At 52.5% G+C, this 26,175-nt stretch overlaps 1 protein-coding gene and 1 long non-coding RNA gene across 3 annotated transcripts in view; one reads left to right on the forward strand and one right to left on the reverse strand.

Annotated features, from left to right (window-relative positions):
- LOC126072008 (complement C3-like) overlaps positions 1-24,926 on the reverse strand; it is a 38,417-nt gene extending 13,491 nt beyond the window's left edge. The window contains exons 1-26 of the mRNA XM_049876584.1: positions 24,791-24,926; positions 23,491-23,683; positions 22,838-23,000; positions 22,675-22,745; positions 20,895-20,989; positions 20,704-20,786; positions 20,528-20,618; positions 20,269-20,371; positions 19,622-19,748; positions 19,149-19,264; positions 18,919-19,062; positions 16,041-16,250; positions 15,737-15,940; positions 14,980-15,138; positions 13,951-14,080; positions 13,590-13,661; positions 13,200-13,397; positions 10,625-10,733; positions 9,806-9,891; positions 5,925-6,064; positions 5,624-5,836; positions 4,172-4,238; positions 3,980-4,066; positions 2,027-2,230; positions 1,269-1,344; positions 593-752 (exon numbers count right to left, since the gene is read on the reverse strand). Coding sequence (XP_049732541.1) covers positions 593-752; positions 1,269-1,344; positions 2,027-2,230; positions 3,980-4,066; positions 4,172-4,238; positions 5,624-5,836; positions 5,925-6,064; positions 9,806-9,891; positions 10,625-10,733; positions 13,200-13,397; positions 13,590-13,661; positions 13,951-14,080; positions 14,980-15,138; positions 15,737-15,940; positions 16,041-16,250; positions 18,919-19,062; positions 19,149-19,264; positions 19,622-19,748; positions 20,269-20,371; positions 20,528-20,618; positions 20,704-20,786; positions 20,895-20,989; positions 22,675-22,745; positions 22,838-23,000; positions 23,491-23,683; positions 24,791-24,864 — 3,375 coding nt within the window. The 5' untranslated portion in view covers positions 24,865-24,926. The remainder of the gene's footprint in view (positions 1-592; positions 753-1,268; positions 1,345-2,026; positions 2,231-3,979; positions 4,067-4,171; positions 4,239-5,623; positions 5,837-5,924; positions 6,065-9,805; positions 9,892-10,624; positions 10,734-13,199; positions 13,398-13,589; positions 13,662-13,950; positions 14,081-14,979; positions 15,139-15,736; positions 15,941-16,040; positions 16,251-18,918; positions 19,063-19,148; positions 19,265-19,621; positions 19,749-20,268; positions 20,372-20,527; positions 20,619-20,703; positions 20,787-20,894; positions 20,990-22,674; positions 22,746-22,837; positions 23,001-23,490; positions 23,684-24,790) is intronic.
- Positions 1,090-9,811, forward strand: LOC126072022 (uncharacterized). 2 transcript variants are annotated; one of them, XR_007516441.1, is made up of 3 exons: positions 1,090-1,271; positions 2,155-2,284; positions 7,573-9,811. It is a non-coding gene; the product is annotated as an uncharacterized LOC126072022 (long non-coding RNA). The 2 variants fall into 2 exon arrangements; XR_007516442.1 differs by lacking the exon at positions 7,573-9,811 and adding an exon at positions 6,891-7,556.
- Positions 24,927-26,175: the final 1,249 nt, after the last annotated feature.

Consider the following 26,175-nt stretch of genomic DNA (forward strand, 5'->3'; position numbering starts at 1 on the left):
AAACTCCAATTCCTGCTGCCCTTCCTCCCCAGATTTTCTGATTCAATAGGTCTAATGTTCAGCCTGAGAATATGCATTTCTAACAAGTTCCCAGGTGATGCCGCTGCTGGTCTGGGGACCAGAATCTGAGAATTACCGCTGTAAGGAGTTCTGTGTTTATATGAAGAGCAATGAAAAGCCCCAGGAGCTTCTAAGTAGAGACCTGACTGGATTTGAAAAAAGCACCCTTGCTGCTGTCAGGCCCTTACAGACAAGAGTTGGGGGGCCGCAGGGGGAATGACCAGAAAGTAGCTTTGGCAAGGCTGCAGGTGAGAGACGGGGTTACTGGGACCAGGGGGTGGCCAAGGACGTGGGGGGAAGGGGTCCCTTTTGAGAGCCAGCCATAAAGCAGAATGGGCGGGGTGTGGGTTGCCTTGAATGTCAGAGGGCACTTCCAGGCAGCACCCCATACTCTGGAGAGCCCGGCTCTTAGTTTAATGAAATTCTTGGTACTTTTTGAAAAAGCGGCCCCATTTTCATTTTCCTCGCAACGAAAGAGTGAGACCCTGGCTCGTGGCTCTCTTCCAGTGGACCGCCAATCCCCTCCGCTTACAATCATTTCTTGGTGTATCACGGGCCCATCCTCCTGGAAGACGCCGTCGGGCTTCTGCTTCTCCAGGATCAGCCATTTGACCGCTCCGCAGAGGACCAAGGAGTCGATGGCGACGAGGTTGGCGGCCAGGGAGAAGACCTTGACCACGTAGGCTGTCAGCCTGGGGGCGGTACAGGGTGAGGGCGGGGGTGTGGGACTGGAGAGCGCCGCCCCAGCCAACCAATGAGTACGAAGGGGCGGGGCCTGGCAAGGCTCCCGGGTCCGCCCCATCGAGGGGCGGGCTCAGGACTGACCGTTGTATGAGCCAATCATCTGTGGAATTCCAAGAGTGCCATCCCAGAAACCCAATAAACAAATAGGGGCGGAGCCCAGCCCGGGCCCTCGGGTCCGCCCCAATGTTAGGCGGGCTCTAAGGCAGTAGAAGCCAACCGGCTGTGGGACCCGGAGAGTGCCGTCCCAGCTAACCAATCAGCAGCGAGGGGCGGGGCCTGATCCAGGCTACCGAATCCGTCCCAGTGCGGGGTTCTCCAGGGCTAGGACCACGCGTTTCACGAGCTCCTGGGGCACAACTGCTAGTGGTCCCTCCGCCAGCCGGCGCCTAGACGCTGCGGGTGACGGGGCCTGGCCCTGTGGCACACACGACTGGGCTGGTTGGCCAGTCTTCCCGGAGACTCACCAGGTGCTGGACGGCCGGTTCAGGAAGGCGGCGTAGGCGGAGTTGGGTTGCTTGAAGGCCAGCTGCTGGGTGTACCCTGCGGGGAAGGGGCCAGTGTCTTGGAGGGCATGGGGCTGGGGTGGGTGCACAACGGAGGGGAGGGGCTTAGATAGGGGACGGGGATTCTGTGAAGGATGGCACAGGGGTTCAGAGAGGAAAGATGGGCTCTATCAGGGGAGACAAACCGTTGTTGTAGAGTCAGTTCGGATTCAGCGATCCTTAAGGATAGAGCAGAACTGCCCCACAAATTTCCCAGGAGCCCTGGTGGATTTCATCTCCTGGCCCTTTCATTTGCATACAAGCTCTTAACCACTGTGCAACCAGGGGCTCCCTTTTAGGGGGAAGAAGGGATGTATATTGGGAGGGAGGGGAACTTAAGGAGGGGTGGACCTCAGAGCCAGGAAGGAAGTAGAGAGGGGGAGTGGTCCAGGGGTTCAGAGAGGGCAAGGGGCTCAGAGGGGGGAAAGTGGTCTCAGAGAGTGGGAGGAGTTCACAAAGGGAGAGAGAGACTAAGAAAGGGGAGAGGGGGCCTCAGAGGAGTTCAGGTAGGAGTCTCAGAGGAGCAAGGGTGGTCCAGAGAGGGGAGGGCGAGGAGGTCTCAGAGGAGGAGATATTTCAGAGAGGGGAGGGGGCTCAGGGGGAGAGGGAGGCTCAGAAGGGTAGAGGCCCCTTGGAGGGCGGGTGGGCGGGCACTCAGCGGGGTGGAGGGGGGCACCAACCCTTCTTGATGAGCTCCAGGGCCTCCTGACGCTTCTCCAGGCCGAACTTCTCCCACTGCTCCGTGTGGTCCAGGTAGTGCACGGCAATGGTGGTGGGCGTCATGCTGATCATGTTCTGCTCCCCACAGCCCGAGGGTGTCACGATGAGGTGCTTCAGCCGCTCTCCGTCGATGGCATCCTCTGCCATCTGGGCCACGGGGGTCCCTGCGGTGGCAGTGGAGGGGGTGACAGCAGTCAAGCCAGGTGACTCATTGTGAGGTAAGGAGGGTCGGAGCATCACCACTGTCCCAGCCTCAGACTAGCTGAAGTCGAGGGGCTCAGGGGCAGCTGAGGGCTGGGGAAGTGGGGGGACTCAAGGACAGCTGAGTGACAGACCGGCCTGACGGGGTGGGGCGGGGGGGTTGTTGCTTCACAGGGGACCCTTGGTCCCTGGGTTCTTTTGTTACATGGAAAACTAACACCAGTATCCAGAAAAAGAAAAAAAACTCAAATTCATTGCCCTGGAGTCAATTCTGACTCATGGTGACCCCACGCTTCATAGGGTTTTCTTGGCCATAATCTTTATGGAGGTAGATTGCCAGGTTTTTCGTTTGTGGTGCTGCCGGGCAGGTTCAAACTGCAAACCTTTAGGTTAGCACCAAAACTTGCTGCCATCGAGTCACTTCAGACTCATACCGACCCTATAGGAAAGAGTAGAATGCCCTATAGGCTTTCTAAGGAGCGGCTGGTGGATTCGAACTGCTGACCTTTTGGTTACCAGGCGAGCTCTTAACCACTGCATGAGTGCAAACTGTCTGTGCCACCCGGGGACCTTAACTCTGGCAACAAGAGTCATCAGTACTTATATAATGCGTAATGCAATTACTAGAGTATCCTGAGAGACTCCCTGGGTGGTGGTAAACGTTTAACACTCTTGAATGCTAACTGAAAGGTTGGTGGTTCAAATCCACCCAGAAGTGCCTCGGAAGAAAGGCCTGTTGATCTGCTTCTGAAAACTCTGCCATTTAAAACCCTAGGGAGCACAGTTCTACTCTGACACGCATGGGGTCGCCACGAGTTGGAATGGACTCCACAGCGATTGGTTGTTCTAAGAGAATGCCATGTAGTATCTCATTCAGTCCTCCCAGCAACCCTTTGATGGCCATACTGTTATTGGCCCCATTCACAGATGAAGAAACCAAGGCCCAGAGGGGCCATCTTGCCCAAGGCCTCACAGCCTGCAGCCCTCTCCTGGCCCCCCTCACTCTAATCCTCCATCCTGAGCAATGAGTTGCAGTATTTCTGATTTCCTACTGCCTTGCTTCTGACTGAAACTTCTTTATCAGCAAATGCTAGTTGCCAGACTAAATACAGCCTAGAGTCTTCTCTGTGGCTGTTGTGTGCAGCCGAGTCGATTCTGACTCACAGCCACCCTAAATGACAGAGTAGAACTGCCCCATAGTGTTTCTTAGGGTGTGATGTTTACCGTAGCAGATTGCCAGGTGTTTTTCCCATGGAGGGACTGGTGGATTTGAACCGCCAACCTTTCGGTTAGCAGCCAAGCGCTTAACTATTGTGCCACCAGGGCTCCTATAAAACAGGTCAAAGAGGGGCTGTTCTAGCTGAAGTCCAGGAGGGAGCTGCAGAGGCTGGAAAAAAAAAAAAAAACCCAAACCAGTTGCCACTGAGTCAACTCCAACTCATGGGGACCCCAAGTGTGTCAGAGTAAAACTGTGCTCCAAAGGGTTTCCAATGGCTAAGTTTTCAGTACATTGCCAGGCCTTTCTTCTGTGGCATCTCTGGGTGGACTCAAACCTCCAACATCTGGGTTAGCACCTGAACGTCTTTACCATATATACCACCCAGGGACTCCACAGTGGTTAAACACGCCTAAGATTAGATGGAATTCCCTTCTGGGCCCCCACGCCTTCCTGGCCGTCATGGGGTCAGGACCAAGGACCAAGGGCATCTCACCTTGTAGGAGGATCTTGGTCTCTGACTCCGTGTCCGGGACTTGGTCACTGAGGTCGGCTGCTCGAATCTCCTCTTTCTGCTCTCCGTCTGCCGGGCGAATGGGATACACGGATGGTACCTGCAGCCCCTCCTCCCGCAGGCCCTGCACCCCAGCCCCAGGCCATGCCCAGGCCCTCTCCTGCAGTGACTCACTTTGGCCCTTGTGTTCTGGATCCAGCGTGCGAACGGCTACAGTTTTGTTGACTCTGATTCCTTCCGGCTGTGCAGCATTCAGGAGGGCAGGGGGTTGGGTGAATAACAGGACAGGCAGACAGACAGATGGTCAGCAGTGCTGTTTGGACTACCACTCTAGCACAGGTGTGATGGGTGGTTCAAACCTCGCTCTGCCCTTTTCCAGCTGTGTGACTGAGAGCCTATGACTTAACCTCTCTGTGCCTCGCCCACCTCCCTTATAAAGAAGAGGCAATACAGACATCTATCTCGTCATATTCTTGTGCCAATTAATCACACAATGAAAATTAGTAACAACACTAAGACCTTTTGCATTCTTAAGATGTACCTGGGCCATATAGACCTGGGCATTTTACACAGGATAATGTATTTAATCCTCACAGTAAGCTAGTGAGATGGGTGCTGCCATTAGCATTCCCAGTTTACCAACGGGGAAACTAAGGTATAGAGAGGTTAGGAAACTTGCCAAATCCCCACAACTTGTAGAGAAAAACTGGGGTTCGAACCCTGGGCGGTCTGGAGCCAGGGACCGTGTTTTAGCCCATTGCCTCTCAAAAAAAAACCAAAACCATACCCACTGCTTTCGAGTCGATTCTGACTCATGGTGACCCCACATGTGCAGAGTAGAACTGCACTCCATAGGGTTTTCATGGCTGTGACATTTCAAAAGCAGATTGCCAGGCCTTTCTTCCAAGGTGCCTCTAGGCAGGTTTGAACTGCCAATCTTTTGGTTAGTAGCCAATTCCTTAAGCGCTTGCACCACGCAGGGACCCAATCCTATTGCCTCCCAGATGTCTCTTGAACGAAAGCATCTGCATGAAGTACTTAGCACAGTGCCTGGTACACAGTAAGTACTCAGTAAACAGGGGCTACTTTAATTTGTGAAGACATTGGTGGTTCAGCGGTGGAATTCTCGCCTTCCACGCGGGAGACCCAGGTTCCATTCCCAGCCTCATGTGCCTCCGCCACCCATATGTCAGTGGAGGTTTGTGTGTTTCTAGGATGTTGAACGGGTGTCAGCGGAGCCTCCAGACTAAGATGGACTACAAAGAAAGGCCTGGCAATCTACTTCCAAAATACCAACCAATGAAAACAATATGGATGACCACAGTCTGACCCACAACCCATTATGTAGATGATGCAGGACCAGAAAGCATTTCATTTGTCATGCATGGGGTCGCCACGAGTTGGGGGCTGACTTGACAGCAGCTAACAATCACCGCCACAAAATGTGCCTGAAGTGAGTGCCTCACTCTCCTCACCCTAATCCCGGCCCTGCTTCTGAACTTCTAAATCCTCTGAGGATCCTAAGCTGGACACTGGTTCTTGGTGTCTCAGAGCCTGGATCTCCCACCTGGGTTGCCAGGAGCCTTTCGGAAAGCTCAAGCGGTAGCAGGTCCCCCAAGGACTCACCACGACCTTCAGGGTCTTCTTGACACCATCACTGACAAATTGGTTGTAGACAGCGGCCTTGACCTCCACCTCTTGGAGGCCGAGCTTTAGGGGAACAATGACAAAAGGCATGGACACTGAGGATTCACCCGGGATGGTCAGGGTCTGCTGGTGTCGCTTCTTGGCGGTGGCCATGCTGCAGAAGGCTGGATTGTAGAGCAGTTCGACCCGGACCTGCGGGAGACAGAGGGTGTCAGGTGAGAGGCGTGTGTGCGTGGATCCCCCAGGCCCCCACCAGGCTTCTGCTGCCCTGGGGGCCCACCTTGATATTATCCTTCTGGTAGTTGTAGAGGACAGCTCGGATCTCCACCTGCTCATTGCGCACCACAGAGTAGGGGAGCCGCAGGTCGATGAAGAAGCTCTGCATCACCCTGACCTCGTAGGGGTCGGCCACGCAGATCCCTGCCCAGGCGGGGACAGACCACACAGCATCAGGGGCAGGGGGAGGGCGGGGCGGACAGGGCCAGGCTTCTGGTCCAAGTCCCTGCTCCTCCCAGGGTCTCAGTTTCCCCGTTTGCTGTTCTTAGTTACCATCATGTCGACCCTGACTCATGGCAACCCCATGTGTGTCAGAGTAGAACTCTGCTCTGTGGGGTTTTCAAGGCTGTGACCTTTTGAAAGCGGGTCACCAGGCCTTTCCTCCTAGTCTGTCTTAGTCTGGAACCTCTGCTGAAACCTGTCCACCAGGGATGACCCTGCTGGTATTTGAAATCCGGTGGCATAGCTTCCAGCATCCTAGCAACACAGAAGCCATTATAGTACCACAAACTGACAAGGGTGGTGGTGTTGGTTGCCGCCAAGTCTGTTCCTACTCATGGCGAGCCCGTGTGTGCAGAGTAGTCCTGCTGCATCGGGTTTTCAAGGCTCTGACCCTTGGGAAGCAGATCTCCAGGCCTTCCTTCCAAGGTGCCGTCCCTTTGGCTAGTAGTCAAGCACTTAACTGTCTGCACCACCAGGGACTCCCAGAGTTAAAGAGGCTTGGATGATTCCACCCCTGCCCTCCTTCCATTTGAAACTTCTCTGTCCTGTAACCTCACTAGTACACACAAACTTTTCCTTATACCCACATTCTGGTTTGCTCAAAAGTTGTAGTTCAGATATTAAACCCTTTTGAATACAGAAGTTTAAATGTTTACTTGCATAACCTGAGGATATGTCAAAATAGATGAAAAATGCTTTGTTTTATTATGTTCTGTCTCCCTCTCTCATTTCTTGTAAAAACTTCCAGCATTTCATGAGTCCAGAAGAACTAGATGGTGCCAGGCTACCGTTACAGAACATTTGGATCCAAGATTCTATAGAATGCTGATCAAAAGGGGGAAATGTAGAACAGAATTTCAGATTCACATAGAATCCAGGTTTTCGGAGCCAGGGAGGCTGGATGAACCCCGGAAAGTATTGCCCTGAGATCATCCTTAAACCTTAAACTGAAACTATCCCCTGAAGTCATCTTTAAACCAAACCGTAGTTTAGCTTAATCAGTAAAAAAATGTCTGCCTTGAGCATCATACTCTTTTAAGAACTATCTGTGCGGGATCAAATTGACAACAGCAACTCGAAAGGTTAGATGAGCAGCTTATGGGGCAGTTAGTTTATCTTAATGGTGGTGGAATAATTTGGAAAAGGATAGTGAAAATGGTTGCGCAACTTAACTACGGTAATGAGTGTCATTGTATTGTACCTGTAGAATTTGTTGAACTGCAGTGTGTTTTGCTGTGTATGTTTTCACCAAAACAAAACCGAAACCTCCCAGCATTTTTCTGTCTGGGGAGAACGCCTCACTGAGTCCGTGCTGCCAATTCATGAGTCTCTTCTGGAACCAAATACACTCTATAGAATAAGCATTGTCAGATTTTTCTGTTAACACCCCAAATAACGGGAGCTTTCCCTATCTCCATCTGTCTTTATAGAACCCTATAGACTGCTGTTGTAAGTTCCATCAAATCGGCTCCAACTCACGGTGACCTCGTGTACAACAGAGCTAAATATTGCCCAGTCCTGCACCATCTTCGTGATCCTTGGTATGTTTGAGTCTGTGGTTGTGGCCATCACGTCAACCCATCTCATGGAGGGATTCCGTCATTTTCACTGACCGTCTACTTTTCCAACCATGAATGTCCTTTTCTAGCGATTCGTCTTTCCTGATGACGCGCCCAGAGTAAATGAGTCAGTCTCGCCATCCTTACTTCTCAGGAACATTCTGGTTGTATTTCTGTGATTGATAATACTTTTCATGACAATGTCCTCATGAATGGTAGTGGTTTTGGGAGTTGCTCTGACTTAGTGATTTCCATTTTCTCTGTAGTTTTATTCATAGATATGTAGGGGGGAAGAGGGCCTGAATAACTAAAGGGACTTTGACTGTGACATCCAGGGACCCAGGTGGCCATTGAGCACTTGAAATATGGCTGGCCTAAGTGTGACCTGGGATTTTAGTTAGTCCTGGGTGGTGCAAACAGTTAATGCGCTTGGCTGCTAACTGAAAGGTTGGCGGTTTGAATCCACCCAGAGGCACCTCAGAAGAAAAGCCTGGTGATCTACTTCTAGAAACTCAGCCACTGAAAACCCCACAGAGCACAGTTCTGCTCTGACACACGGGGGCGCCGTGAGTTGGAGTTGGTGGTGGTGGAGGAGGCAGGTTCTCACATCACGATGTTTGTTGGGGGGTTAGGTAGGGACAGGTACATAGAAGAGGGACCACGCTTTGTCCATTTCTGCATCTGCCCCTGGTGTTTCAGTCATGCGTTTCACGCTGCTCCGCTTTTATCCTTTCTTAATCATCTTACCTGCCAGCTTGTCGACTTCACCCCTTAAGAGTTTTTGTTGCTGCAAAAGCACCCATTTTAGAGACGATATACTCCACAGGCTTGGAGCCACGGGTGGCACAGACAGTTAAGCGCTTGACTACGAACTGAAAGGTTGGTGGTTTGAACCCACGCAGAGGCATTTTGGTAGAAAAGCCTGGTGATCTCCTTCCATAAGATCACAGCCGTTGAAAACCCTATGGAGCAGTTCTTTTTTCTTTGTTTTGTTTTCTTTCTTTTTTAATTTATTTTAGATGAAGTTTTACAGAACAAACTAGCTCATTAAACAACTAGTACACAGACTGTTTTGTGACACTGGCTACCAACCCCACGACATGTCAACACTCTCCCCTTCTCAACCTTGGGTTCTCTACTACCAGCTTTCCTGTCTCCTCCTGCTTCTCGTCCTTGCCCCTGGCTTGGTGTGCCCATTTAGTCTCATTTTGTTTTATGGGCCTGTCTGATTTTTGGCTGAGGGGTGAACCTCAGTAGTAACTTCATTACTGAGTTAAAAAGGTGTCCAGGGGCCATGCTCTCGGGGTTTCTCCAGTCTCTGTCAGGCCAGCAAGTCTGGTCTTTTTTTGTGAGTTAGGATTTTGTTCTACATTTTTCTTCACCTCTGTCCTGGACCCTCTATCGTGATCCCTGTCAGAGCAGTCGATGATGGTAGCCGGACACCATCTAGCTATGCTGGACTGTCTGGTAGAGGCTGAGGTTGTGGTCCATTAGTCCTTTGGACTCATCTTTCCCTTGTGTCTTTGGTTTTCTTCGTTGTCACTTGCTCCAGATGGGGTGAGACCAGTGGAGTATCTTAGATGGCCGCTCACAAGATTTTAAGAGCCCAGACACTACTCACCAAAGTCGAATGTAGAACACTTTGTTTATAACCTATGTCATGCCAATTGAGCTAGATGTTCCCCAAGCCTCTGGAGCAGTTTTGCTCTGCACACATGGGGTCACCATGAGTTGAAGTTGACTGAACAGCAACTAACAACAAACAATTATTGGAACCTCTGAGTGATGCAAATGGCTAACCAGCTCAGCTGCTAACCAAAAGGATAGATGTTCAAGTCCACCCAGAGGTGCCTTGGAAGAAAGGCCTGTAGATATACTTCCACAACATCAGCCACTGGAAACCCTATAAAGCACGGTTCTGCTCTGCACGCATGGGGGTGCCGTGAATCAGAACAGACGTGACAGCAACTAACAACAACCACAACAGTCCTCCACGTCAGCACCTGACACCTCTGCAGTAACCAGGAGGCAGTAAGTCACCCAGAAAATCCCGAGAGCCCCCAGGGTCCCCTCCTCCCGAGGATGGTCCACCATCTCCCCTCACCTTTCTTGTCCGACAAGCTCACAGCCAGGATCTCCCAGGTGGTGATGGAGTCTTTCAAGAACACATTCATGACCTTCGTGGAGATTCTGGGTGGGGGTAGGGGAGAGGCGAGGGCGTTAGAGGAGGGGGGGCTGATGGGGACAGGTTGGGGGCACAGGTACAGGTAAGAAGCCCAACTGTGGAGTGTTCCAGGTTGAACTGTGAGGTTCCACAGTGATTCCAAAGGAGGAGCAGCTGGGAAGCTGGGGTGGTTTTACTTTTGTTGTCTTGTGCCATCGTTTCTATTCTGACTCATGGCGACCCCATGTGTAACAGAGTAGAACTGCTCTATAGGGTTTTCTTGGCTGTAACCTTTATGGAGGAGCCCCTGGCTGCCCAAATGGTTAAGTGCTGGACTACTAACAGAAAAGTTGGCAGTTCAAACCCACCCAGAGGTACCTCGGAAGAAAGGCCTGGGGATCTTCTTCAGAAAGACCACAGCCTTGAAATATCTCGTGGAGTGCAGTTCTACTCTGTGCACATACGGGGTCACCACGAGTCGGAATCGATTTGATGGCAACTTACAACAGCAATATTAATGGAAGCGGATCACCATGCCTTTCTTCTCCGGAGCTTCTGGGTGGGTTTGAACCACTCACCTTTGGGTTACCAGCTGAGTGCAAACCATTCGCACCACCCAGGGACCTTGGGGTGGGGGCAGGGGAGGTTGGGGGCACAGGTAGATTTAATGGCGGGGTCTTCGGGGGCAGTGACAGAAGAAGAACCTGATGCCTCAACTGGGCTAGGGGTGGGATTGAAGTGGGGGGTTCCCAGCCGTACCCATTTTTCTCTGGCTCTTTGAGTTCCTCTATACTCCACAGCCAGCTCTCAGGGAACTGACTCCTGGAAATGATATCTTCTTCTGGGATTATGTCTTCATCCAGGTCACCTGGGGGAGGCATCTGGGGTTAGCGCAGACCCGCCTCCCCTGTATCCCCTTAGCTTCCTCAGTAGCCCACGAGGGATTTGTAGCAGCAAAACCCACCCAGGGACCCATATAATGTAATAACGATATACTGATTATAATAGACTAACTATAAACTCTAATACAATATAAAAGTTATAATAATATAAGCTCTATATATATGGGGAATGAGATACACACAGAGAAAAGAGCAATCATTTGCTCCCAGGGAATCCTAGTGTATTTTCTAGTTTAATCCTCCATCCTACATTTCGAAATGAGGCGGATTCGACTCAACGGCACCCAGCAACAACAGCATGTATTTGGTGGTCGGAGTGGAGAGCGAGTTTTTCCAACTAAAATAATTTAGAAATATTTGCCCACGTTGGCCTTTTGGTCAATGGCTGCTTATTTTTAAGCCCCCCTCCCCCAAAAATGATGAAGACATACTCCAAAATCCTACATTCTCATATAATAGTCAACACTCATTATCTTAAAGGCTAAATGAAAATTGATTTTTTTTTAATCTCCCTTAGTTTAAATTTTGCTATGTTGTGATGGTTACTTTTTTTTTTTAATTTATAACTGTAAAGGAAAAAAAGACGAGAAGCCTGGTAGATATCACTTAGATCAACCGATCAAGGTTAACAACCCTAGTAATGGGATGATTCAAGGTCATGTGTCTCTTGCTATGAAGGACACGGCATCACATCTGTGATATTCCTGCCCCAAATGCAAAACCTGAATCTGATCATGACAAAGCATCAGATAGGCTGAAATTGACAGACATTCCACAAATACCCAGTCCATACCCTTCAAAAGGAGTCCCTGGGTGGTGCCAAGAGTTAACACACTCAGCTGCTACAACTGAAAGGCTGGAGGTTCAAGTCCACCCAGAGGCACCTTGGAAGAAAGGTCTGGCCATCTACTTCCAAAAAACCAGCCACTGAAAACCCTGTGGAGCACAGTTCTACACTGACACACGCGGGGCCGCCATGAGTTGGAATCGACTCAACACCAACTGGCAAACTTCCAAAACTTCGAGGTCACAAAAATCAGGGAAAAATTGAAGCGCTCTCACAGATTGAGCAGACTAAAAAGCCAGGGCAAGGGAACGCAATGCCTGCGTCTGAGCTGCACCGTTTTCCTACAAAGGACCAAAAACTGGATTATGGGACAGGACAAGTGGACATGGATAAAGGTAATGGTTGAACAACATGATAAACCTAACCTCGCTGAATTGTACACTGGAAGCATCTTGAAACGGCCAACGATTTGTTACTTATGTATCTACCGTGATTAAAAGTAAACAAGCTGACTGGATTCCGCGCTGCTAATGAGTGGGCATTAACGTCCTGATTCTGATAACTGGGTTGTAGTTCTGCAGGAGAATATCTTTGCTTGTAGGAAACCCAAATTGACTATTTCAGGGTGATGAGACATTAAATGGTTAAAAAAAAAAAAAGTCGATACTGCACTTCCAACTTTTCTATTCGGTTGAGATTCATTAAAGGAAAAAAAAAAAAGGGATTTTCATATTTGCTTTCGTCTGCCAGCCTGCCACTGTGCAAACTCTCTAATTTTCCTTAATTTTAAAGCAAAGGTATTCCTCTTCATTACTTTTCATTCTGTACTTGATAAAGGGATTTCCTCACAATTTCCAGAGCCACCCACGCTTCCCTCTGCTTTTCCAGCCCAATTTGATCAACAGATTTCCAGTCCCCTGTGAAAATGACTGGAGGTACAAAAGAAAATTCCAAACGGCTAGTTACAGAAACTCTGTTGGCGTAGCGGTTAAGCGCTATGGCTCGTAACTGAAAGGTTGGCAGTTTGAATCCACTAGGCACTCCTTGGAAAATCTATGGGGCAGTTCTACTCTGTCCTGTAGGGTCGCTATGAGTCAGAACTGACTCGACGGCAATGGGTTGGTTGGTTGGAATTAGAGCGCTCACTGGAGCAGTGATGGTTTCATGTAACATTATTAAAATGTGAAATTTGGACAGGTTTGTGAACTGTGACTTTGCTGAGACGATCTTTGCAAAAGGCACTGAGTGGCCTCAGGCGTGCCTTCTCTAAATTCAGTTCTGACAATGCCCATCCCAGCTGAAACACATATCTCAAGACGTACTGAAAGGTATTTAAGAAAAGGTGTGATTGGCAACACTGGGGTTCAAAGCCCCTCAGCAAATGGCAGTTTTGACTCTTGTCCTTTCTGTAAATGCCATATTGCAGACAGGACATCCCCCCACCAACGGACAGAGTATCCTCCCCTCTCAGACAGGAACCCCCTCCTCCCTCAGACAGGGACAGGGACATCCTCCCCCATCAGACAGGACCTCCTCTCCCATCAGACAGGACCTCCTCCCCCATCAGATAGGGGTGTCCTTCCCTCAGACCAGGGCCCCCCTCCGCCCGGTCCCCCTCCGCCCGAGACCCTGCAGTCAAACTCACTCCTGGCCAGGCCCAGGGGGCTGTCCCGACTGTACTCAAGCCGCAGCTGGGTGATGTAGTGGCAGCAGTCCAGGAAGGCCTTGATGCAGGACTCGCCTAAGATGTACTGTGTCCTGTGCTCGCATGAGAAGCCCATAGGGTTCTCCCGCATGCCGCCCTCGCAGCACTTGCGCAGCTCCTTGTCCTGGTACTGGCCCGCTGTGGGAGCCCATCAGACCCTCAGCCGCGGTGCCTCGAAGCAGGAGGCATTCAGGGTAGACCCTAGGGAGAACTAATCCCTGGCCAGGCTCTCCCCTCCTCCCTCTTCTGCTCCTACAAGGCCAGGCTGGGACCCTGTACGGCCCGGTTCAGGGGTGGGGAGTGGGTTAGGGTCCAGCGGAGGACTCCCACCTTTGTCTGTCCTCTTCTCCATCAGCTGCACTGAGCGACGTCGGCGGGCAGCTGGCTTCGGGCACTCAGGATCTGAGGGGCAGGAGGAGTGGGAATATGACGGATTAAGGACCTGCTGTATGCCCTTGGCTTACTCTTCACAACAGCTGTAAACTCAGGCTGCCATTGTTCCCATTAGACACATAAGCAAACTGAGGCTCAGAGAGGAGAAGTGGTTTGCTAGTTAGTGGCAGAGGTAGGACTTAAACCCAGGTGCCCAACTTCCAGGACCCTGCTCCTAACTACTAAGCCCCGCTGCCTCCTGCGTTTGGGAAGTGGAGGCACTGTCTCTCCATGGACCAGGTGCTGGCTGCACTCTCACCTGCCCTCTGGTCAGTCTTCAGGCCTTTGTTCGTCTGAAAAGCCAGGCCTGCATCCGTGAAGACACCGGCATAGTCCTTTCCACTGCCCGGGGTGCAGCCAATGTCTGCCTTCTCCACCACGTCCCAGATCTGTGAAGAAGAGGGGGCCGAGGACAGGGTGAGTCCAGGCCAGCAGTGTCTCCTCCAGTTCACCAACATGTCTGTCTGTCTGTCTCACCCCAACTCCACCCTAGCCCTGCCCCCATCAAACCCCAGCCCCACCCCATCTTCATCTTCACCCCCACCTTTACCTTATTCCTACCCCCACGCAATTACTGCCCCCACCCAATGCCATCACCATATCCTCCCCACCCCTTCCCCAGCCTCACCTATCCTATCCCCAACCCATCATTCTCAAGCTTATCCGACTCTATTCCCAACCCCTTTCTACCATCAATCTCGACTCCACTCCCATCTCCATTCCCAATCCCATTCCCAGGCCTAGCTCCCACCCAGTATCATTCCCAAGCCCGTTCCTAACCCCACTGCATCTCCATCCTGGACTCTTCTCCAACCCCTTTCCCATCGCCACCTTCATTCCCAATCCATCATCATTCCCAACCCTCTCCCACCCCTATTCCTAACCCCATCTCCATCCTCCCTCTACCCTCGTTTGCATTGCTATCCTCACTGCCATTCCCAGTCCAACCCCACCTCGTCCTCCTTCCCAGTCCCGCCTCTATCCTCATCTCTGTCCCCATCCCCAGGGCTTCCACATTGGGCAGCTCCAAAGGAGGCAGCTATTGGTCTCTCAGTGTTGGGAAATAAGGCAAAGCTGCCTATTCCCCCGACCATACCTAACTTTAACCCTTGTCCTTCCACATCGCCATCCTCAGCCTCAACACCAGCCCAACCCCACGTCCATATCCATTCTAATCTCCACTTCCAACCCACACCTAACCCCACTCCATCGTGCTGCCCACCCCAGCCCCGTCCCTTTGCTTCTTCCCCCATCTTCTACCCAGCCTCAGCTTGATGCAGGTGCATACCTTACTCTGAGTCAGTTTATTCTTCTTGTTCAGCACATACACACCCTTGTCCACGGCCACCAGCCCTACTCGGGCCCCACGGTTACCCTCTATCCTAAGAGTCATCTGCTGTCCTGGCAAATATGTCTTCTGGTCCTTCTCACCACCTTTTACCACCAGCTGTGGGGAGGGTGGGAGCAGGAGTCAGCCCTGCAAGGCCCAGTCCTGGTCAGCGAAGGACTTAGGGGGTTCTGGGTTGGATCGAAAGGGAGAGAAAGGTGGAGCTAGAGGGAAGAGAGAGGGACAGACTGACAACAGAAGCAGACTCAGACTGAAAGTCAGAGAGAAAACAAGAGGGAGAGAGATGTGCCAAGGTTGCAGCAGAGAGGGAAGAAAGGACAAGATGGTAGAGGGAGATGGAGGCACTGTGCAGATGAGAACCCCTCTGTGTAAGGAGAGAGTGGTGCTGTGTGAGTAGACAACCCCTCAATGCAAAGGAAGGACCCCTCCATGCAAATATAGGACCCCTATATGCAAATGAAGGATCCCTCCATGCAAATACAGGACTCCTTCATCCAAATGTAGAACCCCTCCATGCAAATGGAAACATCTCCATGTAAATGACAGGCCCTCTGTATGCAAACGGAGGACCCCACTGTGCAAATGGCAGGACCACTCTCTGCAAATGGACAGGAGACAGAGACTAATGTGGAGGGCTGGAGAGAGGTCAGAGAAGACAGTACAGAGGTGGGCACAACGAGAGACCCCGGGAGCTCACCGTGCCCTGGCAGGAGTCCTTGACGTCCACCCACACGGAGTCAGCCACTACCTCCCTCCCGCTTTTGCCCATCAGCGTGTAATAGGCCACCAGGCGGAAGGAGGGAATGAAGTCACTGGTGATGGTCAGAGGAAGCACCACCAGGTCCTGGCCAGACTGCCGCACCTGGCGTCCCACCTTCAGCACCTTTCCCTTGTTCATGATCTGGGGGTCAGGGAGAAGAGAGGGTGGAGAGACCAGGGATTAGGGAGGTGACCTGGCAGAGCTGGAGGAGCAAGAAGGACGGGCTGCAGGTGGCACTGACCAGGTAGGTGTAGTAGTGGATCCCGTTCTGCAGGCCAGGGTCTGCTCGCAGGTGAAAGTTGACATTGATGGTCTCGCCCGGCTTGAGTTCTAAACGAGGCACGGAGAGGTGCAGATAGTTGTTGGAGTTGCCGAAGGGGCTGTAGGCCAGGGCCTGCATGGTCCTGGAGGCCTGCTGGGCCTCTGGGATGCCTTCTTTCTTTGTGCGCACCTGGGCGGGGAGAAGAGTATGAATAATGGCCCCAAATAATGCCCACATCCTAATCCCTGGAACATTGCACAGCAAAAGAGACTTTGCAGATGGGGTTGAGTTAAGAATGTTGAAAGGGAAAGACAACACACAATACAGGAGAGGTCAGCACAACTGGACTTAACCAAAAGCAAAGAAGTTTCCTGAATAAACTGAAGCCTTCGAAGGCCGCCATAAACAGGGGTGGGGTTTTGGGGACAATGGTTTCAGGGGACATGCACGTCAATTGGCATAATAAAATCTATTAAGAAAACATTCTGCATCCCACTTTGGAGAGTGGCGTCTGGAGTCTTAAATGCTAGCAAGCGGCCATCTAAGATGCATCAATTGGTCTCAACCCACTTGGAGCAAAGAAGAATGAAGAACATCAAAGACACAAGGTAGTTATGAACCCAAGAGACAGAAAGAGCCACATAAATCAGAGACTACATCAGCCTGAGACCATAAGAACTAGACGGTGCCTGGCTACAACCGTTGACTGCCCTGACAGGGAACACAACAGAGAATCTCTGATGGAGCAGGACAGCAGTAAGATGCAGACCTCAAATTCTCGTAAAATGACCAGACTTAATGGTCTGACTGTGGCTGGAAGGACCCCAGAGGTCATGGTCCCCAGATATTCTGTTAGCCCAAGACAGGAACCATTTCCAAAGCCAACTCTTCAGACAGGATTTGAAGTGGTTTTTTTTTTTTTTTTTTTTTTTTTTTATGGGATAGAAAATGGTACTGGTGAGGAGTGAGCTTCCTGGATCAAGTAGAAACATGAGACTACGTGGGCAGCTCTCGTCTGGAAGAGAGGGCAGAGGGGGTCAGACACTGGCCGAATGGACACAAAAGTAGAGAGTGGAAAGGAGTGTGCTGTTTCATCAGGGGCAGAGCATCTAGGAGTATATAGCAAGGTGTACATACATTTTTGTATGAGACACCGACTTGATCCGTAAACTTTCACTTAAAGCACAGTAAAAATTAAAAAAAAAAAAAAAGAATATTGAGATGGAGAGATAATCCTGGCTTATCCAGGTGGCCCAATGTCATCTAGAGTATAAGATGGAGGTAGGAATCCCTTACGGAGCCCTGGTGGCACAATGGTTAAGCGGTTCAGTGCTTGGCCTCGGCTGCTAACCGAAAGACTGGCAGTTTGAATCCACCCAGAGGCTCTGTGGGAGAAAGACTTGGTAATCTGCTCCCATAAAGATTACAGCCTAGGAAACCCTATGGGGTAGCTCTGTTCTGTCACGTGGGGTCACCCTGAGTTGGAATTGAGTCAGTGCCACACAACAATGACAAGAGTCCCTGGGTGGTGCAAACAGTTAAGGGCTTGGCTGCTAACCAAAAGGGTAAAGGTTTGGGTCCACCTGGAGGCATCTCAGAAGAAAGGCTTGGAGATCTCCTTCTGAAAATCAATCAATGAAAACTCTATGGATCACAAGGGTCTACCCTCAACTGATCATGGGGATGGGGCAGGACCAGGCAGTGTTTTGTCCCATGTTCATGGGGTCTCCATGAGTTGGGTCTGACTCCAGGACAGCTAACAACACCAAAGGAGAGTCAGAGAAGGACATGTAACATGGAATCAGAGGTCGGAGAGAAAGAGAGACTGGAAGATTCTATGCTGCTGGCATTGGAGATGGAGGAGGGGGCCACAAATCAAGGAATGTGGGTGGCCTGTAGAAGCTGAAAAAGGCAAGGAATGGATTCTTCTCTAGAGCCTTCAGAAGGACTGTATCCCTGTCGACCTCTTGACTTTAGCCCATTGAGACCGATTTTTGACTTCTGACCTCCAGAACTCTCAGATAATAAATTCCTGTTGTTTTAAGTCACAAAGTTTGGGGTCATGTGTTACAGCAGCAATACGTGACTCATACTGCATACACGCTTCCAGCAAAGATGGGCTGCCCAGCCTAGGAGTGGGGCAGAGGCCCCTGAGGATATCTGCATCGTGCACATGAGCTGTGTCACCTCCCAACGAGGTATAACACGCCCGAGGCCACAGAAGCCAGAAGAACTGATCCCACTGTGGAAATGTGTAAACGGCAGAGCCCCTCCCAGCAAGGTGAGAATGGGAGAACCGCCTGCATGAGCTGAGCCCCTGTCCAAGAGCATGGGAGGCCCACAGCATACCAGTGAAAGAGCCCATTCATCTAAATGAGAACTCCACTAAGCAGATGTAGGACACCTCTGCAAATAACAGGGTCCCCTGTGTACATGGAGAATCCTTCTATACAAATGTCAGGACCCTTCTGTGCCAAGAAAGAGCCCCCCTGTGAAAATGGCAAGACCCCACTGTGCAACTGAGACCCCCCTGGATGCAAATGGAAACCCCATGTATGCAAATGCAGGGCTCCTTGATGCAAATAGGGAGCTCTTCTATGCAAACGAAAATTCTCTGTATAAATGACAGAACCCCACTGTGCAAATGACCAGGCCTCTCAAGGCAGGAAGCCTGTATACATACATCAGGACCCTACTGTTCAAATGAAGAACCCCTCTGTATAAGAGGATAACCCCTGAAGGCAAATGCAAGACTCCATTGTGCAAATGAGAACATCTTTTTGCACATGGCAGGACCCCTCTGTGCAAATAAAGGGGTCTTCCTGGCCGGTGGACCCCAAGCAGAGCCAAGACGCACCGTGATGGCCTGGGGGGTCCGGACGTCAAGCATGTTGATGGTCAGCTTGGCCACGCCATCAGCCTGGGTCAGGGACTGCACATTGTCCTTGGTCACCACGGGGATTTGGCGGGCTGGAGAGCCATCAGGGTTCGTCACAAAGACCTGTAGAGGAGCAAGGCAGGTGGAGGGGATCCAGAGGGGTGGGGAATCAGGGGCCGGGGGTACAGCCTCGCTGCCCGGGGTCTCACCATGAGGTCGAAGGGCATGGCTGGCTTGAAGAACTTGGGCGTCTTGGTGAAGTGGATCTGGTAGGGGGAGGTCACGATGGGGATCCCGCTGCGCTCAGCTTCCACCATGTCGCTGCCTGGGGTGGGGGGGCGGTCATGAGGGCAGGCTCCTGGGCCCTCCTCAGGACCTGATCTCCCCGCCTCAGACTGGGCTTCCCGCCTTAGACTGGACTCCATCCTCACACTGAGCCTCCCCCCTCAGACTGGCTCCCCCTTCAACTGCATCTCCCCCTTCAGACTGGACCCCACTTTCAGACTGGGCCTCACCCTTCAGACCAGGCCTCCAGCCTCAGACTGGGCCTTCCCCTCCAGCAAAGCCTTCCTCTGCCCTCAGACAGGGCCCTCCCTTGGACCCTGGGCTTCCTCCTCTGCCCAGTCCCCCTCTCAGACTGGATGGCAGTAGCACTGGGCGGTGGCCGCAGACCAGGCCTCACCTGATTGCAGGATGACAGTGACTGACACGTACAAGGACTTCCCCACCAGGGCCTCGGGCCTCGAGGGCTGCACCCCGTTTAGCAGGACATCTCGGCTCAGCACTGCCTCGCCATTGCCATCCTCTATCTGGGGGGGAGATGAGGGCTCAGGGCAGGAGGGGCAGAGGGGGAGGGGCTGATACGGAGAGAGACTGCGAGGGGGAGGAGCCTCAGATGGGGGGGTGAGAGCTCAAAATGAAGAGGGGGTTTCAGAGAGGGAAGAGGGCTCAGAGGGGCCAGGGGACAAGAGGGCCTCAGAGAGTGGAGAGGGCCCATGAGCAGAAGGACTCTCAGAAGAGGGAGGGGTTCAGAGAGCGGGTGGGTCTCAGGGACCCTCGGAGGGAGGAGGGGATCAGAGAGGAGGAGGGTTTCAGGAGAAAGGTCTTGGGAGGGAGATCTCAGAGGGGGAAGGATCTCAGAGGAGGAAGGGGTGAAAGGAAGGCGCTCAGAGGGGGAGGGCCTCAGAAGGGGAGGGTCTCAGAGGAGGAGGGGCTCAGAGGGGGAGGATTTCAGGGGGGAAGGGCTGAAAAGGAGGTGCTCAGAGGGGAGGGGTTCAGAAAGGGAGGGCCTCAGAAGGGGAGGGGCTCAGAGGGGCCTCTGCCAGGTACCACGACGCGGGTGAGGGACTGCGCCAGCGAAATCCTCTGGTCACCGTCCTGCACGCCGAAGATGACGAAGGCCATCCCATCCACGTTCTTCCCGTATAAGAACCTGTGAGACGAGGAGGGTCTCAGAGCCCCACTCCTGGAAAGCAGTCTCCCTCCACGTCCGCTCGCGGGGCCCGAGGACCCAGAGCCCACCCGCGCCGGCCTCGCCCCGCCCAGGCCGCTCCCCTGGCCCGCCCCTGGCTCCGCCCCTGCCCCTCACCTGGCAGTGATGGTGACCTCCAGACCCTTGGGATCATGAATGTAGTAGAACTTCTCTGTGGGCTCCACTTCCACCTCAAAGCTAGGCAGCACTGCGGGGAGAGAAGACGTTGGTGGGGACAGCGGGGGCCGGCGTCACCGGGTAGGGGCTCCCACCCGGCTCTCTCCTCCTCTTACCGTACTCCTTCACCTCAAACTCCGTGGAGAAGACCTGCTGTGGGGAATCTTCGTAGTGGGCTTGGATCTTCCACTGGCCCATGCTGGGGGGAAGTGGGAAGGACCTGGTGAGTGGCCTGGCCCAGCCTCGCAGCCCTCCACTCCGACTCCGTAGGGGAGCCCTAACCCTCTTATGGGAAGGCCTGACATACTTGACCAGCTCCGGGATGTTCCAAGACAAGGACAAGATGCCAAACTGATTGTGAGAAGACAAGGAGTCTTTCTTGATGGGAACGCCATCGGGGGTCTGCGGGCAGACGCGGGAGTGGGGTCAGAGGCCAGATCCAGGCCCTCGGCTCCCTCCACCTCTCTGTGTCTGGACTCCTTCTCCGCACCACGTCTACACAGGCAGCGTTTAAGAGCCTGGGCCTGAGTTCAAATCCCCAAGGTGCCACTTCCAAGCTGTGTGACCCTGGGCAAGTTCCTTAACCTCTTGGCGCTGAATTTGCATACCCATAAAATGGAGATAATAATAGTACCTGCCTCCTTGTCTTGGGACACAGCTAATATAAGCGTGAGCTCATTATTATCAGTGACTGTGAATTATACTAATAATAACTGGCGTTTAGTATGCATTCATTTTGTACCAGACGCTGTGCAAAGGGTTTGAATAGACTCAGCCTCATGTAATTGCCTGTATTTCACTTCCTGACTGTGTGTGATTGAGTCTAATACACACATTGCTCCATTAGTTCAAATGGCTACAAATCAGGAGATGTCGCTGAAAAATGTGGTGCTCTGGCCTCTCTTGGAAATTGGAAAGTTCTGAGGATAATGAGTGTTCCCACAAGGCCATACTTGTTTGGAGCTGGGCAGCGGCTGTGTCTTAAGCGTGGTGTATGCTCTCCGTTCCCTACAGGTCCCACCACACCCTAAACTCGTTGCTGTCCAGTGGATTCCAACTCATGGCAACCCCATTAGTTACAGAGTAAAACTGCTCTATAGGGTTTTCTTGGCTGCAATCTTTATGGAACCAGATCGCCAGAACTTTTTCCGTGATGCAGCTGGGTGGGTCAGAACTGCAAAACTTAAGGTTAGTTATTTTCTTAACGTGCCGTTGAGTCGGTTCCGACTCATAGTAACCCTGTGGGACTGAGTAGGGCAGCCCCATAGGGTTTCCAAGAGGAGTCTAGTGGATTTGATCCGGCAACCCTTTGGTTAGCAGCCGAACTCTTAACCACTGTCCCACCAGGGCTTCTTTAGGTTAGTGGTCGAATGCAAACCGTTTGCACCACCCAGGGACCTTCAAATACTTTACTTGCTTGGTCCCTCTGACCCTTGCAAGATCACTCTAAAAGGTATGAGAAGGAAACACCCCTCCTCTTCTCTTCCTCCTTTCCTGGTCTGGCTGGAGGTGTGGGCGAGGGGGAGAGAGGAGGACAGGAGGGCAGGGAGGGCAGGGGGCAGGTCGTGGGCTGCAGGAGGGTTTTGGTTTTTACCTGAGGGAGGGGGCAGCCCTGAAGGGCTGGGACCAGAGTAGTGACGGGCCCTGATTTAGGTGCTCACGGGCGCCCTCTGGCTGCTGCGGGGGGAACCGACCATATAGAATCATCTGTCATTGTCCCATCTTCGGAAACCCTGGCGGTGTAGTGGTTAAGAGCTATGGCTGCTAACCAAAAGGTCGGCAGTTCGAATTCGCCAGGCGCTCCTTGGAAACTCTGTAGGGCAGTTCTACTCTGTCCAATTGGGTCGCTATGAGTCAGGGTCGCTATGAGTCGCAATCGACAGGATGGCAGTGGATTTGGTTTTTTGGTTTTGGACCCATCTTCAGATGAGGAAACTGAGGTTCAGGAAGGTGAAGTAACCTGCCCAGCTTCACACAGAACCCACAAGCACCGCCCCACACCGGTGTCTCTTTCTCTGCCTCTCTCCAACTCTTTATCTCTCCCCGAGTCTCTGTCTCCGGGTCTCGGGGCCCCGGCTGGCTGGTACCTCGATGGTGATGATCACCGTCCGGCCCACGGGCAGCATTTTGTGGTCCACAGTGTAGACCCGGTAGAGGACTGGGGGTGGTGGGTAGAGAAAGGAGACCTGGTGAGGTCCCGCCCCTCCGCCCAGCCCCGCCCCCGCCCCGCCCAGCCCCGCCCCGCCTCACCTGTGGAGCCCGGGGTGTAGATGGTCTTGTCCGTCTGGATGAAGAGGTAACCGCTCTGCAGGCTGACCAGCACCACCTTCTCTACCGAGGTGTCCTTGAACACCGCCTGGACGATCACGAACTTACTCTTCTTGTCGGATCGTAGCTCCTTGTTGGCCGGGATCTAGGCACAGGACAAGGGATCGTTAGGGGTCAGCTTCAGAGACGGTGCCCATGGTGCCTGAGCTCCCAGAAGACAGGGGACTCAGAGGTGAGGAGACGCGTGAGGGGGAGGGTCTCAGAGATGGGCAGGGTTGGGAAGGGGAGGGTCTCATAGATGGGCGGGGACTCAGAGAGGAGGAGGGTCTCGGGAGAAGAGGGTGTTCAGAGAAGGGCGGGGCCTCGGAGGGGCTCCGGTGGAATAGGAGTCAGTGATGGGACAGACTCAGAGATGGGCGGGGCCTCAGAGGGGGGAGGGTCTCGGAAGGGAGGGACTCAGAGATAGGCGGGGACTCAGAGAGGGGCGGGGTCAGAGTTGGGAGGGGCTCGGGAGGAGAGGGGCTCAGAAATGGGCGGAGACTCAGAGAGGCGAAGGCGATCAGAGGTGGGAGGGCTTGGAAAGTGGAGGAGGGCCCGGGGGAGGGCTGTGGGTGCCAGTGCCAGCCTGTGTCCACCTTGATATTGACGGTGCCCACGTGGCTGTTTGCGGAGGTCAGCACAGTTTTCTCGCTGACCAACACTTGCTTCTTGCCAGGGAAGTCCTGGACGGAGACGGTGACGGGAATGTCCCCTTGCACCTCGTGGGCCTCCAGCACCACCGTTTCCTCATTCTCTAGCCTCAGGACATTGGGGGTGATCATGGAGTACCTGCAGGAGGAGGCGCGGAGGCGGAGCTGTCATCCCAACCTCTGACCCTTGAAGCTTTGTCCCATCCGCTGGTCCTGGAGAGCATGCCAAACCGTCCTGGGGTGCTGCCAAGGCCTCATCTAGTTCTGCCTTCCTCTCTGGGAGCCACCACAGCCTCACCCACATGAGCAAGGACGGCAGCCACCCTGACGCCCACCCTCACCCCACCTTGACCTGTGAAACCTCGACGGGCCAACAGCGGACTCCACCAGCCCCAGAACCTCAAAACCAGAACCTGAACCCCCCCAAGCCTCTAGACTTCCAGGCCACAAACACCCAAAGTTCTAAACCCCTAAATCTCTATGCAGTGGTGTCAACTCTGACTCATGGCGACCCCATGTGTGTCAGAGTAGAACTGTGAACCGTAGGGTTTTATTTAAATGGCTGGTTTTCCAGAAGCAGATGACCAGGACTTTCGTCGGAGGTGCCTCTGAGTGGTCTTGAACTTCCGACCTTTCAGTTAGCAGCAGAGCAGTTTAACTATTTGCGCTGCCTAGAGACTCCCCTAAGTCTCCAAATACCCCAGATATAAACTCCTAAACCCTCAGATACCCCAAGGTATAGGCAACCAAACCCATGTAACTGTAAACCCACTCAAACCTCTAAACTCCAAGTCCTAGAGCATCCCAAACCTAAACCTCTAACACCTCAATCCTATAAATATCCAAATCCACACACAAACCCAAAGCTGTCATGAACCCAAACCACCAAACCCTGAAACCTACAAACATGGAAAACCATAAACCCCAAAACTACAAACTCCTAAATCCTGTAAGGTTCGAATCTACAAAGCTCAAATCATCCCAACCAATAATCACCTAAACCCCACAAATGCCCAAAGCCCATAACTCCTACACGTAGAGACCCCCAATTCTATGAACTTCGGAACCCCCACACAGAACATTCCACAAACACACACCCCATAAACAGCCAAACCAACAGGCAGCCAAATTTATAGCAGCCCCTAACCTGACTCTCCAAACACCCTGGATTCTGCAGGGACCTGTGCCCACAAATGCCTGCTCTTATCCCAGAAGCAGCCTTGTTGGGTGGGTTGAGATAACTCACATGGGGTCCCCCAGGGCCAGGGGGAGGCTGGCCAGCAGCAGCAGAAGCAGGCTGGAACCCGAAGCAGGTCCCATGGTGCAGGGACAGTGGAGGGGCAGAGGGGCAGAGGGAGAGGACGGGGAGGAGTGAGCAGGGGCAGCTGGAGGCCGCCTCTTATCTGCTGCCCGCCTTTTCCCCGCCCCTCTATTCTCCCCTGGGGCTGCCCCAAATTTCTCAATACCATTTCCTAAGTTTTTCAATCTCCAGCGGCCAGCGAGTCCTGGGTGAGTAACCCCAGAGCATAGCCTCCTCCACCATGAACACACCTACCCCTGCCCCGCCCTCCCTCAGGGCCATAGCCACCTTGTGAACAGGGGCCTTTCCCTGTTGTACCCACTTTGTGGTGCAGAAATACTGAGGCCCAGAGAGGGGAGCCCCTGGATATCTGGGTGTGGCCTCTCATCTGGTTTTGGCTATGCTTTTATTCATCAAACCCTTTTTACCAGTCCATCTCTATGCTGGGAGCCGGGGCCCCAGAGGACCTCTAGGCCTCACTTCCAGAAGCTTTCATGCTAGGGAAAGAAAGGGGGACAGAGCCCAGGACACACACACCTAGCTCCATGGGGGATGTATAGGGGCTGGCGGAGCCAAAGGTAAAGAAGAATTCTGCTTCTTGGAGGGCCAGGAAAGGCTTCCTAGAGGAGGGGACATTTCAGCTGGGCTTTGAAGAATGTATAGGAGTTCATTATCCAAGTGAACATGTTTTCCAGGGGAAAAAATGGGGGCTTGGAGATCCCTTAAGGAGCCCTGGTAGTGCATTAATTGAGCACTCGGCTGCTAACTGAAAGGTTGGTGGTTTGGTTCCACCAGGCCCTCTTTGGGAGAAAGACATGACAGCCTGCTTCCTTAAAGGTTAAAGCCTTGGAAACCCTATGGGGCAGTAGGAGTCGGAATCCACTGAATGGCAATGAGTTTTTCGTTTGTTTGTTTTATTTGTTTTTTAGCTCCCTTGAGTCTCTGAGTGGTGGTTATTGTTGTTTTTAGGTTCTGTCAAGTCAGTTCCGACTAGCTCATAGCAACCCTACGTATATCAGAATGAAACACTGCCCAGTCCTGGGCCATCCCCACAATCATTGGTTAGCTTGAGCCCACTGTTGCAGCCACTGTGTCAATCCATCTTGTTGAGGGTCTTCCTCTTCTTCATTCCGGGGGGTTCAAATTGTTAATGGGCTGGACTGCTAATTGAAAAGTAGAGTTTTGAGTTCACCCAGAGGCACCTTGGAAGAAAGGTCTGGTGATCTATTTACCAAAAAACAGCCATTGAGGACCCTATGAAAGAAGTAGAAATTAATAGCAGAAAAAGGAAGGAAAAAAAATACATACACAGAAACTGAGCAACAGCTTGC

The sequence above is a fragment of the Elephas maximus genome, chromosome 3 (genome assembly GCF_024166365.1).
Source record: "Elephas maximus indicus isolate mEleMax1 chromosome 3, mEleMax1 primary haplotype, whole genome shotgun sequence".
Lineage (NCBI taxonomy): Eukaryota > Metazoa > Chordata > Mammalia > Proboscidea > Elephantidae > Elephas > Elephas maximus.